Source organism: Metarhizium album (genome assembly GCF_000804445.1).
Source record: "Metarhizium album ARSEF 1941 chromosome Unknown scaffold_9, whole genome shotgun sequence".
NCBI classification, from domain to species: Eukaryota; Fungi; Ascomycota; class Sordariomycetes; order Hypocreales; family Clavicipitaceae; genus Metarhizium; species Metarhizium album.
The window spans coordinates 562,188-576,994 of record NW_024467583.1 but is presented as its reverse complement, the minus strand read 5'-3'; the positions used below and the strand labels follow the sequence as shown (position 1 = coordinate 576,994).

The following is a 14,807-nucleotide window of genomic DNA, read 5'->3' as shown; positions in this document are numbered from 1 at the left end:
GATCTCTGCTTGTGTGCGATCTCTGCTTGTGTGCGATCTCTGCTTGTGTGCGATCTCTGCTTGTGTGCGATCTCTGCTTGTGTGCGATCTCTGCTTGTGTGCGATCTCTGCGAATGCTTGTGCGGGAGGTCTTTGAGCGCCTCGTTGGGGCGGCAAATCTAAGGGCGGATTTGAGGGGTTGTGAGGGCCTTCGTGAGGCATCGCGATGTGTGTTGTTGAAGGAGGAAAAATGCTGCTGCCTGTTGAAAAATTCGTACGGCTGCAGCGTTGTTGAAAAATCCGTCGATTTTCAATGACGATTTTTGGAGTTGAGTAAAGCTGCCATACCTTTGTACTAAGAATGTACTATAGGGCATGGCAGCGGGGCTTGCCGCATAAAAAGTGGGTCATGTGGGGTGGTGAGCGCCCCGAGCAAAAATGGTGAGCGCCCCGAGCAATAGACCCGAGAAGGATGCCTAGTGGTTCTAAATGGGAAACCCAATGGGGAATGGGGGAAACAGTGGTGTGCCAGCACTGGCTACCACAGAATCAGAGTACTGAGTAGTAGCAGTTGCCAGTACCTGAGTGCTGCAGCATTATTGCGCCTCTGGTCTGTGGCGTCCGCCGGACCTCCTGAGACGAACGAGCACTCTTGTTATTCGATTCGAGCACCAACGTCTTGGGCGCCAAGTCCAAGGCCCACCCCCAGCGCGCCATTTGTCTGCTCCTCGTCTGTATCATCGTGGACTTGTCTCCGTTGATCGTTAATTTTCTTGCCATCAAGCTTTGCTGTGGCCTGCCTCACTCACTTTGGCAGCTTCCTTCCTATCGTTTAATATCCTTTCGCTGCTGTGTGCGCTGCTCATCGCTCTTGGTGTGCCTCTTGTTGTTCTTCGAGCTGCTGGGAAGAAAAAGGAGTTTCGCACGTATTTCCCGCGAGAGTCTCTGATCGCCATCGCTCACCGCTGCCCATTCGCCATTCGCCATCCGCCACCGAGCTTGTTTCTCCAAGTATTTCGTTGCAAATCTTTCTGCCGAATCGTTCGATAAACGCCAATAAACAGATCTAGCGTCCGGCCTGAGTCGGTGATTGTCCTCAACCCGTAGCATTGGTGTCCCAGCATTCAAGCATTCTCAACGACCAACGTCCCCCTCGCGCATCTCACGGGGCTACTTTTCGCCCAATATGGCGAACCGCATGTCCATGTTCTCCGTGAGCTCTGAGGGCCCGGGAAATCAACGAGCAGGCGGTCCCCAGACTGCCCAGGTTTCGACAACGACTTTGCTAAATGCGATACATAACATCTATCTCGCCTCTCGGCCCCATCAACTAGAATCCAGCACCAGCTTGGTGGTTAACACATGGCTCACGGCTGCTCAGGGTAATCCCACGGTTGACACAACGCTGGCCTCCAAAGCATGGGAGCACGCACGCCGACGAGCCGAAGATGGGTGTGTGATACTCGGGTATGTTTGGGCTTCACCTATCAGCATATCAGCCAGCACGTACTGACAAATGAGCTCGCAGCTCTCTTCACCAATCTACTCCGTCGGTCCTGACGCCGTTCCTCACGAGCTTTCCGTTTGCTCTCCCGTCTTCATTATACAAGGCGCTTGATGCTGTTCAACCATTTCTGCGATGCGTCACCCCGTACAATCCTTCCACGCCTCGCCAAGCAGCATTGGGTGTAACCTTGACCCTGAACTTGACTGGCAATCTTACCGCCGCATCCCTCGCTTTATCTCAAGGGGGCATCGACACCGTCAACGGTTTGCTGAATATCCCATCCGAGCCAGGCTACCGAGCATTTGATGTCTTTTACTACCTCCTGACATCTGCCTCGACCCCGGCTGAGAGAGAGTTCTTGGGGCTGCAGAGTCCTTCCTCCTACACCTTGCTGTCAAGATCTGGCACGTATGATCCGCCTTCTTATCTGCCTACCGCGGATGATGGTGCTTCTGCCGACGATTTCCGCCAAGCCCTCAAAGATATTGGCATAAAGGGCTCTGCGCACAGAAACTTCATCTCCACCTTGGCTGGTCTGCTAAAGCTCGGAAACACTCTAGACTATGGAGTAGAATCAGAGGCCCTCGAAGAGACCTGCGAAGACGTCAGTGGCCTCCTCGGTATTGAGCCCGAGACACTTCTTCGGCAGTGTAGCACTGAAGACCGATGGACTTTTATTGGTGGCTTGTATGAGTCTCTCGTTGATTGGGTCATTTCAAAAGCAAATGATGCCATCGCCGCTCAGATGATCCGAATCAGGAATGGCGATGAGTCTCCCGACGGTCGTGGTGTACGAACCCCAACGTCCGATCAAGCCTCTGGAGACACTGTGTCCATCACCGTGATAGAGGTGCCACACATCACCCTTGGCAAGGCTCTCTCCATGCGTTGCGTTTTTGATGATTCTCAAGGTATCAATGCAGAAATGATTGAGGACGGTGTGAATGTGTCGCCTGCTGGCTCCTCAGTCGTTAGAGAAATGCAGCAGGCCGTCTCGGACGTTGGACCGGACCTGGGTATCATGACAGGTCCTGAGGGTCGAGAGCGACAACACGAGCTAGAGAAGCGGGAAGTTGTGCTAGAAAAGATTGCCTACGCTGCGGAGGAGAGTGGATTCCTTCGCAAGCTGTTATTCCCTATCGAGGGTGAAGGTATCAACCTCGGTCGCGCAGGCCGCTTTGACCTGCCTGCCGTGCTCGGATCCAACCGTCTCTGGTATCATCTCTCTCTTCATCCAACTGATGATTCTCCAACACAACTTGCTGCTCTGCCATCTATTACATCTGCATGGTCAGCAGGCACGGTCTCGCGCCAGCTCCGCTCGTGGAGACTTCCTGAATGGGCAAATCGACGCAACAGAAACCTCGACTTCACCGCGGACTTCGATCTTGACGAGTTCATCAGCCGCTATGCTATTCTCGGCTGCAAGGATGGTAAAGACGGCATCGAGAATTGGGTTCTTGAACGAGGCTGGAGCAATGATGAGGTTTTTGTTGGCAAAGACCGTATCTGGATGCGGGAAGGCGCCTGGTGGGAGGCCGAGAGTATGCTGGACCTAAGACCCGAACATCACGACGTGAATGGACCAGCAACGAATATCAACCCATTCGGGTCTGGGTTTGACACAGGCTATTCGGCCAATGGCAGCGGCTATTTCCCACCTCAGGCTATGGAGCCCAGCTTCAACGGAAGCCATGACCAGCTAATGCACTCTCGGAACTTCAGTCAAAGCCAAGTGACGGTTGGACAGCAGAATCCGCACGCTGCCCCCTCTATTGCCCCTACGACAACGCGCAATGTTAGCAACGGCGACTATGGGCTGGGTAACAAGGGAGACACTTACAAAGACGACATTTATTATAACCCTGAAGGGGATTTTACAGGAACCATGGACCCCGAACTCGCAAAAAACAAGAAGCTTCAAACCAAAGATGTCTCCCATGGGCGCCGCGTTTGGGTCGGTATTGTATGGGCCTTGACATTCTGGATTCCTTCCCCAGTTTTGCGGTACGTCGGTCGAATGAGACGTCCCGATGTCCGTATGGCATGGAGAGAGAAGCTCGTTCTGGTATTTCTTATTTTCTTGATCAACGCCATGATCGTATTCTGGATTATCTGGTTTGGACGTCTTCTTTGTCCCAACTTTGATAAAGCCTGGAGCCAAAACGAGGTCAAAACACATCAAGGTGAAGATGATTTTTGGGTTAGTCAGTATGGCAAAGTCTACGACATTACCAAATTCTGGAGACAGCAACATAGTGACACCGATGTCAAGACTACACCGGAGAATATGCTACCTCTAGCTGGGTTCAACTTGGATAACTACATATTTCCCCCCTTGAATGAGGTGTGCCAAGGCCTGGGCATTGCAGAAACAACAAGACTGATTTTCAACGAAACTGCGGAGTTTAGTATCGCGGTACATACTTCGGGCTTCTACGCCAATCCAACCAGTAAGCTGCGTGATCCCTTGTGGTACTGGAACGTTTTTGAGCCCAAAATCAAGGAATATTACAAAGGCGATCTTGTCTGGGGTGAAGATGACGTCAAATCACAAGGAAACGACATGCAGCGACCTTGGGCCATATACGGAAACCAAATTTTCGATCTTACAGACTATTTCAAAACAAAAGATGTATACAAGGATGCCCCCATGTACAGCTTTTTAGATGAGAGCGTCAGCGACATTTTCAAGAACAACCCAGGCCAAAATGTCAAATCACTTATAGACCAAGTCATCCGGAACTCAGTTGGGAATGAGACCCAGCACGCCAAGGTCATGAACAGCTGGCTGTGCGTTCAGCGCAACTTTTACAAGGGTATCACCGACTTCCGGGACTTTCCAAGATGCACGGTGAATAATTGGATTTTGCTTGCCTTCACCATCATTATCTGTGCCGTTATTTTGGTCAAGTTCGTTGCAGCTCTCCGCTTCACATCCAAACGACGCCCCTCGCCACAGGATAAGTTTGTGATTTGCCAGGTCCCTGCCTACACGGAAGGTGAAGAGTCGTTACGCAAGGCATTAGATTCTCTCACGGCCTTGCAGTATGACAACAAAAGAAAGCTGATTTGTGTCATTTGCGACGGAGTTATCGTGGGTCAAGGCAACGACCGCCCAACACCAAAGATTGTTCTGGATGTTCTGGGTGTAGACCCCAAAGTCGACCCTCCCGCTTTACCCTTCAAGTCAGTTGGCCCCGGTAGCGAGCAACTCAACTACGGTAAGGTTTATTCAGGTTTGTACGAATACGAAGGCAATGTGGTCCCATACCTCGTTGTAGTCAAGGTCGGCAAGGAGTCGGAGCAGGGGAAGACAAAGCCTGGTAACCGCGGCAAGCGAGACTCTCAGATTCTCCTCATGAGCTTCCTCAACAGAGTCCATCATCGTGCTCCCATGAATCCTCTGGAACTCGAAATGTTTCATCAGATCAACAATATCATCGGCGTGGACCCCGAGTTGTACGAGTACATGCTCATGGTGGATGCCGACACGTCTGTTAGCGAAGACTCTCTCAACCGCCTTGTATCTGCTTGTGCCAACAACGCCAAGATTGCCGGCATATGTGGCGAGACCAGTCTGGAAAACGATGAAAAGTCTTGGACGACCATGATTCAAGTCTATGAGTACTTTATTTCTCATCACCTCGCTAAGGCGTTCGAATCTCTTTTTGGCAGCGTCACTTGCTTGCCTGGATGGTACGTCCACCATCCCACTGGTTCCGAATCACGTGTTCTTTACTAACAAGACGCGTTCTAGTTTCACAATGTACCGTCTCAGAACCGTCGACAAAGGCAAGCCTCTGCTCATCTCAGATGCTGTGATTAGGGAGTATGCCGTCTGTGACGTCGATACTCTACATCAGAAGAACCTGCTGTCGCTGGGTGAAGACCGTTACCTCACCACACTGATGACAAAACACTTCCCGTACATGTCCTACAAGTTTATCGGAGATGCTCAATGCAAAACCGCCGCACCTGAATCATGGAGCGTTCTTCTGTCTCAGCGTCGTCGCTGGATCAACTCTACAATCCACAACCTGGTAGAGCTTATGCGCTTAAAGGAAATGTGCGGCTTTTGTTGCTTCAGTATGCGCTTCGTCGTTTTTATTGATCTTTTCGGCACCATCATTCTGCCAGCTACATGCGTGTACCTTGGCTATTTGATCTATCGCGTGGCCTCACATACTGGACAGTTCCCGATTATTTCCATAGCCATGGTGGCAGCAGTGTATGGTCTGCAAGCACTCGTCTTCATCCTCAAGAGGCAGTGGCAGCATATCGGCTGGATGATCATATACATCATTGCGTTTCCCATCTACTCTTTCGTCCTTCCAATCTATTCATTCTGGAATCAAGATAACTTCACTTGGGGAAATACTCGTGTCGTCATTGGAGAAAAGGGCAATAAGCAGGTGGTTGCTGTTGAAGACGAAGGATTTGATCCTCGGTCCGTTCCCCTGCAAAGATGGGACGACTACGCCCTCGTTAATAACCTTCCCGGCCGCCGTGGTGGATATCAAGAGAAGCAAGACTACAATTATCCCGATCAGTACGAGATGGATGAAATTAAGTCGGTCTACTCTGCCGCCCCTCAAGGCTCTGTGTTGACTGGAATGGGCGGGCGCAATTCTTACATGCCACCCCAGTCTCCAGCTCCCTTTGGCAACACGAACCGTGTTTCCATGATGCAGGGTCAGTATCACGACGCTGCTGCATCTATCCGTAGGCAATCTATGATGTCTTTGGGGACGCAGGTGCAGGACATGCACCGAAGCCAGTCACCATACCAAGATCTCCCCGGAAACCGCGGTAGCCTTATGAATCTGCGTGGCCAAGGAAGCATGACGCCTGCCCTGGGCATGGCAGGAAACAGAGCTTCATCCGTCATGGGATACACGGGCGGTCACCGTTCGCCTATGGGACCCGACGCAATGCAATCCGCGACGTCATTCGACTTTCAGCGCGGTCACGTCGGTGCGGATGACACTGCTATTGTGGAAGCTATCCAGTCTGTTCTTCGCGAGGTTGATCTTGATACAGTAACCAAGAAGCAGGTCCGCGCCCTTGTCGAACAGCGTCTGCAAACAGAGCTGACGGGCGAGCGGCGTACATTTATGGACCGACAGATTGATCGCGAGCTTGAAACCATGTAGTACCCTCAAATTAGTCGGATCCAATGGTCAACCGGGGGGGCGTAGCTGTTTTGTTTGTTTTTGTAAACGGTTAATTCAAGTCATGACACAGGCCAGTTGAGCGAGCGACTGACGTTGGGCAGAACATTGTGCGGATAGGGCTCGAGAAATTGCTCGTTCTTTTTTTATTATTTTCATGTTTTGGTTTCTGGCGTTGAAGTTTTGGAAATATTGTTTACACATATACATACCATGTTATACACGTAATACTTGACCATTGAAGTGAGAATGGTGCAGATTTCTTCTGAGGTTTATTGAAGTCTAGTGACGCTCTACAATATTGACAGGGTCTACTGGAACGGGGACCCGAGGACTTGGTAAATTGGGCATGTCATCGCGCGCCCTCAAACACGCCCCCTCTCATTATCAAGCTGATGAATATTTCCAACGTGGATTTCCACGCAAGCCGATGTCATTGGTTGGTTTGATTCGTCCGTCTATGTGTACAATATATATGTCTTTCCAGGAGAGCTGATGACCGAGCACATGCGCAGGTGGCAATAAATAGACATGATTTTCAACATCCCTCATCAAGAGCTAATACAAGATTAAGTTGTTTTGCAGCAACTTGTTTGGAACCAAGGTATCCGTGATGGGTCCTGGGTCGAGGCTGAGTCGGTCTCTCTACCGTCCAGTCAAGCCCTGACGTTGAGATGCCCTGTTGCGCCTCAGTGAAGGTTGCCCACGCCCTTGAGTCGCAGGTACACATCTGTGCCCCAGCCGTACAGGCTCTGGACGGCAATCCCGCCGCCAAAGTACTCGGCATAGGCACGACTAAGCGGCAGGCCGTATCCCAGGCCGGCGATGGAGCTCCCGCCCGTGCTGGCGGTGGCTATGGCGCTGAGACCATCGGGGCCTGTGCTTCCTCCCGAGCCGGGGAACCCGTCGTCGTCGGAAAACGTGGTGAACGAGTAGGACCATATATTGGGCAGCACGTCTGGGGAGATGCCGCCACCCCGGTCTCGGATGCGTATCGTTACCCCTGGAGCGTTGTCGTCCAGGGGTTTGATGGCGTCGCTGCGGAATTGGCCTCGATCTTTGTTTGGCTGCTTGATGAGTGGTGCGCCGCCGGGTTGTTCCTTGAGAGGCGGCTCGGGCGCGATGGTGACGACGACGGGTTCGCGAGCCCGGCTTTCTACGGTTGCACGGAACGCGTTTTTGAGCAGCTCCGTCACAATGTACTCCAGGTGCGTGGGGACAAAGGCAAACGTGGTGTCTGGCTCGCCGTCGACGTGGATCTGCGGTCTGGAGCCATAGCGCAGCTCACATATGTCAGCTACGAAGCCGGCGCAGGAGTCAATGGTGAGAGACGGCTTGAGAGCGGTGTCGATGACACCGATGTAGGACGGGTGTTCGGGACACGGCGTGGGGCTGTCCTCTGGTGCGAAATGAGGCTGGCTGCTGAAATGGAGGGCTATGTGCTGCTCGCCAACTAATCTGGTGCCGATTCGCGCGCGGAGGTGCTCGTCCAGGAAGCGCGTCACCTCTGCTGGTGAGATGTATTTGCGGCATTCCAGAAAGCCCTTGGCGAGGATGGGGATGGTGTCGGTGTGAGTCGCCACCAGCTCCGCGAGGACGTTTGTGAATTCGATTTCATCTTGGAGGGTGGAAACGGGACGGCCCCGGCTGGCCGCATGCCAGTACGGGAGAAGAATCGATAGTGAGTGGAGATAGTTGTTGTAGATGCGGGAAATGTTGGGGTTGGAGACGACGATGTAGGGCAAGTTCCGGAGGGCTTGGATTCGTCTCGCAAGTCGGATGGGGAGCAGCGAAAGTGTGAAGTTGGCAGACGACAATAGGGACTTTTCCGACAGTGGTGGCCGTCCGTGTCTAGACGAGAGAGAAGCGTATTGTTAGCTACGCGGACGTGTGAGGAGGCAAATGGGCACGTCTTCGGACCGCAGGGTCTGTTGAGCTCGGGGCGCCGGGCAGACTGGCGATCCAAGAAGGCAAGCAAGCATACTTGACTAGATCTGCGAGGCAGAGGGGATGTTGGTGTTGCCTCGCCAGAGCTGCTATCTCGGCATCAGACACGTTCTGTGACGCGTGTCGCCTCGGTCGTGACTCATGGAGTGCTCGTGCTCGACGTTGCATGTAGCGGGGGCGCGGGTGAGATGACGGAGGGCAGACGCGGCTGGGCCTCAGCGGCGACGATATCGAGGTACGCATGGCAGCATGGCGATGCCTGGTATACTATCTACGTCGAAGCGATTGATCTGGCTGTCGCTTTGGCGGAGAGCAGTTCCAACGTCAAGGCTCAGTCGTACTCCGTAGTTCGCCGTGGGTGGCCGCGGCCAGCCGAACGGCGGGAGTACGAAAAGTGGCGCGGGTGGGTGACTCAGCAAGCGACACTACGGCACGGGTTTACGCACTTTGGTTCAGCGCCACCATGACAAGGGCTCGCGATCAATGATTTCGGCATGCATTTTCAAAAATCCATCTGCCGTAGGTAGCCTGCAGGTGGCATGGAAACGGGTTCAAACTCAAAGGTGCTCAGCTCAGATCAAGTCCCAAATTTCCAAACGAGGGGAGCGTAGGGTAGGTACTCGGTACTCGTTCACTCGACCCCTCACGTTGCCCCTCTTTGTCCTGTAACTGTACGGAGTAACCTGTTGCCCTCCCGCATCCGTTCATCTGCCTCCTGAGCTTCCGCTTCCGCTGGCCGCGGCATCAAAGGGCCTTGACCTCGCCATCCAACTCAACGGCCTTGACGTGCTCATTCGATTCCAGCGTGTTGATGGCATCGGCTTCAAAGGATACGCTGCTGGTTGGGGAGTGGACCGTGTCCATTGGCAATTAGCTGGTCTGCGCCGTCTTGACGCGTGTCTTGCATCATGTACGAGGCACGTACGCAAAACCCTTGATCAGGGTGTACTCGTGGGTGATCTTGCCGCCCTGGTCAATGGCATGCTGCTTCGCACTACCGCAACCAAGATGAACATTTCGTTAGCCAGTGTCCGCCGCTGTCTGAGCCGCCTGTTGCACCTCTATGTGTCTGCCTGTCTGCCTGCCCCAGTCGCGCATGGAAAGAAGGCGGGGGGAGAGTTTCACATACGCCTTGACCTGGTCTTCGGTGGCATCGTCTTTGCAGGTAACCTACGTAATCACCCGACAGATGTGTACATTGTATTAGCCCAGACGGGTTCCTGACGGGGTGCCGGATGACAAGCTATCGGGCGACTCACAATATAGCTAGGCATCTTGCCGATTGTGGTACTGGAGAATCGTGGAGCGTAGATGTGATGGCGGGTGGAGTCGGGAGGTGAGAGATGTAAGTTGCGAGCCTGTACGGGGTACTTCATAGTGAGAGCTGTTGAAAAACGGTGCCGATTATCGACGAGCCACCGCTGAAAGCGCATCATGGTGCCAGATACGAATACGAATACATGTTGCACGTTACGGAGTGGTGGTGGCGACATGTTGTTTCGGCCGCCGCTAGTACCGGTACGGGTTTTGCGGCTCTGATTTGTTACCGAGTACGAAACCCAACCTGTCTGGTGTCAAGCAAGCAAGCCACCATCGGAGACTAGTACAAAAACGGGGCCTGTGCATGCACATTTTTTCACAAATCGACATGGAATAATCTCAACCGCCCTCCAGGGGCAGAGCAATCAGCCGACGCCAAAAGTCCCCGAAAAAAAAGGAAAAAAAAAAAAAAGGCACAAAACTAGGTGCCGCATTTGCCCACGCCGCCGGGTCGACCACGCCACCGCCTTGTCCGTGCCGGTTTGGGAGAATTGCATCACGACTCGGGCTCGGTGCGTTACTATTCCGTGCTGTACTCAGCTGCCTAGGTGGTTGGCCCCTGGGCCGCTCACCCGCTGCGCCGTTCAACATCAATGCCCAGTGAGAAGTCGTGACCTCGAATGCACCTTCCTGGCCTCCACACCGGGCTTGACTTATCCTTTTGTGGTGCCTCCCTTCCTTATCGCCCCGGTAGACCTCTCTTTTCTATTCGTTTTTCGAGTTGAACTCTTTCCCCCAAACTGGTGCGTGTTCTTTGGCGTCGGGGGAACGAACGACTCTGTACTCCGTACTTTGACAAAAAGAAAGACAAAGTAATCAAACCAAAACAACCTCGCCCCCTAGAAACTACCACACCAGGGCCTGCTTCCCGCTCTGCCTGTGTCCACCGACCAGATCCCGGTCTCCGTCTCCTACAGATCCCCGATTAATTTTATTGCGACAACAGACCTTTTTTTTTTCCTACTCAGTCAAGCTTCCACAGACGCGCTCCAGCAACCTCGTCCCAATCGCCTCTCATGGAAGCCAATTCTTCATCGTCTGCTTTTCCCTCTATCCTGGCCAGCTCCAAGTATGGCAGCATTAATGTCCCTCCTCAACTGGACATGGTCCTCGAGGCCGTCAGCACCGCCGGCCCCTGGACAATTCTTCTGACTCTCCTGGCCATGTGTGTGGTCTACGACCAAAGTACGCTTCTCTTCTTCAAGAATTCGATCGCACGCCGAACGCTATTGCGCTGTTGCGCCGTCGAAAAATACGGAGAATCATTGCTAACGTGGCGGCCCTCTGGAATAGTTAGCTACATCATGAATAAGGGGTCAATCGTTGGCCCAGCTTTGAAAATGCCGTTTATCGGGCCTTTCTTACAATCCGTGAATCCCAAATTTGAGGAATACTACGCCAAATGGGCCAGTGGTCCCCTCAGCTGCGTCTCCGTCTTCCACAAGTGCGTTCGATCCGAAACTCCAACCTTGCGCCAACACCCACGCAGCTTGCCCAGTCGAGTCTCGGTATACTCTTGCCTCTCGTACCGCTAATCACGTCACTAATGATGCATTTGAGCAATGTCACAGGTTCGTCGTCATTGCTTCTACCCGAGACATGGCCCGAAAGGTGCTCAATTCGCCAATGTACGTCAAGCCTTGTGTTGTTGACGTCGCCCACAAACTTCTCGGACACGACAATTGGGTTTTCCTCGATGGAAAGGCTCACGTCGACTTTCGAAAGGGACTCAACGGCCTCTTTACTCGCAAGGCTCTCGAGTGCTACTTGCCTGGTCAGGAGGAAGTCTACAAGACGTATTTCCAAAAATTTCTCGGCATCACCAAGAAGAACAACGGGAAGCCTGTGCCTTTCATGCCTCAATTCCGCGAACTCATGTGCGCTGTGTCTTGCCGCACCTTTGTTGGCCATTACATGTCTGACGCTGCCGTCAAGAAAATCGCCGATGACTACTACCTGATCACTGCCGCTCTCGAGCTTGTCAATTTCCCCATAATTGTTCCTTTCACCAAGACCTGGTATGGCAAGAAGGCCGCCGACATGGTTCTTGTCGAGTTCGCCAAAAGCGCTGCCAAGAGCAAGGTTCGTATGGCCGCTGGTGGCGAGGTGACGTGCGTCATGGATGGCTGGATTCTCCAGATGATACAATCTGAGCGCTGGCGCAAGGCTCAAGAGAATGGCGAGGGAACTGAGGGCGCGGAGAAGCCTTCACCGTTACTGCGCATGTTCTCCGACTACGAAATATCACAGACCGTCTTCACTTTCCTCTTTGCTTCCCAGGACGCCACCAGCAGCGCTGCCACTTGGCTTTTTCAGGTTACCGCTCAGCGGCCAGATGTGTTGGATCGCGTTCGCGAGGAGAACATGAAGATTCGCAAGGGTGACCCTGATGCGGAGATCAACATGGATGAGCTTGAGTCTCTGACTTATACCCGCGCTGTCGTGCGTGAACTTCTTCGATATCGTCCCCCCGTGCTGATGGTACCCTACATGGTCAAGAAGGCATTTCCTATTACTGATTCGTATACTGTTCCCAAGGGTGAGTACTGCGTTCCCTAATGCGACGTGGATGACGGATGTGATTTTTGCGAGCTAAGCACATCTTTCTGCAGGCTCCATGGTTGTTCCTACTACCTACATGGCTCTGCATGACCCTGAGGTTTATGAAAATCCCGACTACTTCGACCCTGATCGCTACTACTCTGGAGACGCTGAGGTGAGGGGGGCCAAGAACTACCTGGTGTTCGGCACCGGCCCTCATTACTGTCTCGGCCAAGTTTATGCCCAACTCAATCTTGCACTGATGATTGGCAAGGCTTCCGTTCAGATGAAATGGACACACCACCCCACGCCCTTGTCTGAAGAGATCAAGGTGTTTGCTACCATCTTCCCCAAGGATGACTGTCCCCTCACCTTTGAGAAGCGCCAATGGTAAAGAACGTGGACCTTGAAAGGACAAGAGTAAAAAAGACGATGAGCCAAGCCGATTATTACAGTCATGAATAGCCAACACTTGTGTGTGTGTGTGGGTGCATACAGGTGGCTGGCCATTACTGCCAGCTGGACGACGGAATCGACGTCAGTTGATTGATACAAACGGCGAGGCACAGTATGGAGTCATACTTGACTGATGAGCCGTTGGGGCACATAGACCAGTCGGCTCCGTGGGTCACAAGTAATCTCGCGGATGAATGGGTCAGGAGGCGGGAGTTTTTGGGGATACTATCTAATTGTAATAAGTTCTCGAGGCATTTGTACATTGTTTCCTCATATACCGGCTGGCTTGTGCTGGTGTTGGCTGGATGGCTTGGCACCCGACCGGGTCATGGAAGAATAGATAGGGCGGTCTTGACATAGACCAGTGGAATCGATTCGGATTATCGAGTTTAAATGGAACCTGAAGTCGTCTTGACGTTGCGTAGACCTAAGGCGAGGCGAGGAGTTGTAGACACTTTGCAGAATGTAACTTATCTAAGCACCTGCTTCAGTACCTAAGTAGGCAAGTATAGGTACTTGCTCAGTACTTGGGTAGTCCTAGTCCCGGTACGGAGTACGTCGTTCTGTCATGGTCCTGTCTTATCCCTACTGTGTATCAAGGTGGTCCCCCCCGCAGCTACGTGCCCGTACTACTGACAAGTTGCGATTTGCCATCAACAAGCCCACATTTCCGAGTGCCTCAAGTCAGTCAGCTCCTCATCCAGGTACTCAAACCACACGAGGAGGGCACGTCGGTCGAACAGGCCAGAGCACAAGATGCATTTTGATTCCAACCGCCCATTTTGATCTGCGAAGCGAAGCCTACGAGGGACCAACCAACCAACCAACCACCGCCACAGCCGGCCCGCGCCTTTGACTGAGCACCACCGCCAGCATGGTCGCCACCGTCCGGTTCACGACGACGGCGCTCCTGCGCACCACGGCTCGACCGGCTCCCGCCGCCGCCGCAGCACGCAGGGCCGTCTGCGCCGCCGCGTCGTCGTCGTCTTCTCCCCGCGTCCCAGGCCTCTCCCGATGCCGGACCCGACACCGACAGGCCGTCGCTGTCTCTGCTGGTCTTGCCGCCGGGACGAGGTGCTCCTCCGCCGGCCGGGAGGGCGCCGTGCCCGGAAGCAGGATCTGGTCCTTTGACGAGATCAAGCAGCTGGTCGCGGGGGGGAACTCGTCTGAGAAGATTGTCATTGTTGGTGTGTGGCTTTCTCGCCCGCTCTCGCGCTCTCTCGTACACCCTCCTACACAATTCCCAACCTGTTCCTCGTTTCTTCAAATTTTGCCCTGTCAAGAGTGGCCTCTTGCTGACTGGGGCGTAGACGTTCGCGAGCCGTTGGAACTGCAGACTACTGGCAAGATCCCCGGCGCTATCAATATCCCCGTCACGTCGGCATTGCAAAGCTTCCACGTGTCCGACGCCGACTTCGAGGACATGCATGGGTTTGAGAGGCCCTCGCGCGACGCGACGCTCTTGTTCTACTGCAAGGCTGGCGTGAGGGCCAAGTCGGCGGCGGGGCTGGCGAAGCTTGCTGGGTGGGAGAACGTCGGTGAGTATCCGGGCAGTTGGCTGGACTGGGAGGCGCGCAAGGGCCCGGTTGAGAGAGTCAAGGGTGGTGACGGACTCGGGCACAACAAGTAGGTACACAAAGCGAGGCTTCGTCCCGTCGGTGGGCCGGACAGCATGGTAGTTACTGGGGACGAGGTGGTGGTCGAGCAATGGCCGAAGCTTCGGCGGTTGTGGTCGGCAGACAGTGTATGAAGACATTTTGGACAAGAGACATGGTAGTATCACATTTCAGTTGGGCGAATGTGTAAATGATGGGTGGCGCTTCATATAACAATACTGGTGCAATGACTGCAACCGGCGTGGGACTAGGACTGGCCACCTCTGG

At 53.4% G+C, this 14,807-nt stretch overlaps 4 protein-coding genes across 4 annotated transcripts; 3 read left to right on the top strand and 1 right to left on the bottom strand.

Moving 5' to 3' along the window:
- Window positions 1-1,165: 1,165 nt before the first annotated feature.
- MAM_04275 (class VII chitin synthase) lies at window positions 1,166-6,642 on the top strand (the record flags this gene model as incomplete). The annotated part of the gene is made up of 3 exons (XM_040823073.1): window positions 1,166-1,446; window positions 1,508-5,185; window positions 5,247-6,642. 3 exons carry the CDS (start codon window positions 1,166-1,168, stop codon window positions 6,640-6,642), a joined length of 5,355 nt encoding a protein of 1,784 aa, XP_040678952.1.
- Window positions 6,643-7,349: 707 nt separating this feature from the next.
- MAM_04274 (pyruvate dehydrogenase kinase) lies at window positions 7,350-9,983 on the bottom strand (the record flags this gene model as incomplete). The annotated part of the gene is made up of 4 exons (XM_040823072.1): window positions 7,350-8,511; window positions 9,533-9,601; window positions 9,737-9,777; window positions 9,867-9,983. 4 exons carry the CDS (start codon window positions 9,981-9,983, stop codon window positions 7,350-7,352), a joined length of 1,389 nt encoding a protein of 462 aa, XP_040678951.1.
- Window positions 9,984-10,943: 960 nt separating this feature from the next.
- MAM_04273 (cytochrome P450 61) lies at window positions 10,944-12,862 on the top strand (the record flags this gene model as incomplete). The annotated part of the gene is made up of 4 exons (XM_040823071.1): window positions 10,944-11,112; window positions 11,221-11,371; window positions 11,499-12,466; window positions 12,540-12,862. The coding sequence occupies 4 exons, from the start codon at window positions 10,944-10,946 to the stop codon at window positions 12,860-12,862; spliced, it is 1,611 nt and encodes a 536-aa protein (XP_040678950.1).
- A 936-nt stretch (window positions 12,863-13,798) lies between these two features.
- MAM_04272 (Rhodanese domain protein) lies at window positions 13,799-14,554 on the top strand (the record flags this gene model as incomplete). Its single annotated transcript, XM_040823070.1, has 2 exons — window positions 13,799-14,111; window positions 14,235-14,554. 2 exons carry the CDS (start codon window positions 13,799-13,801, stop codon window positions 14,552-14,554), a joined length of 633 nt encoding a protein of 210 aa, XP_040678949.1.
- Window positions 14,555-14,807: the final 253 nt, after the last annotated feature.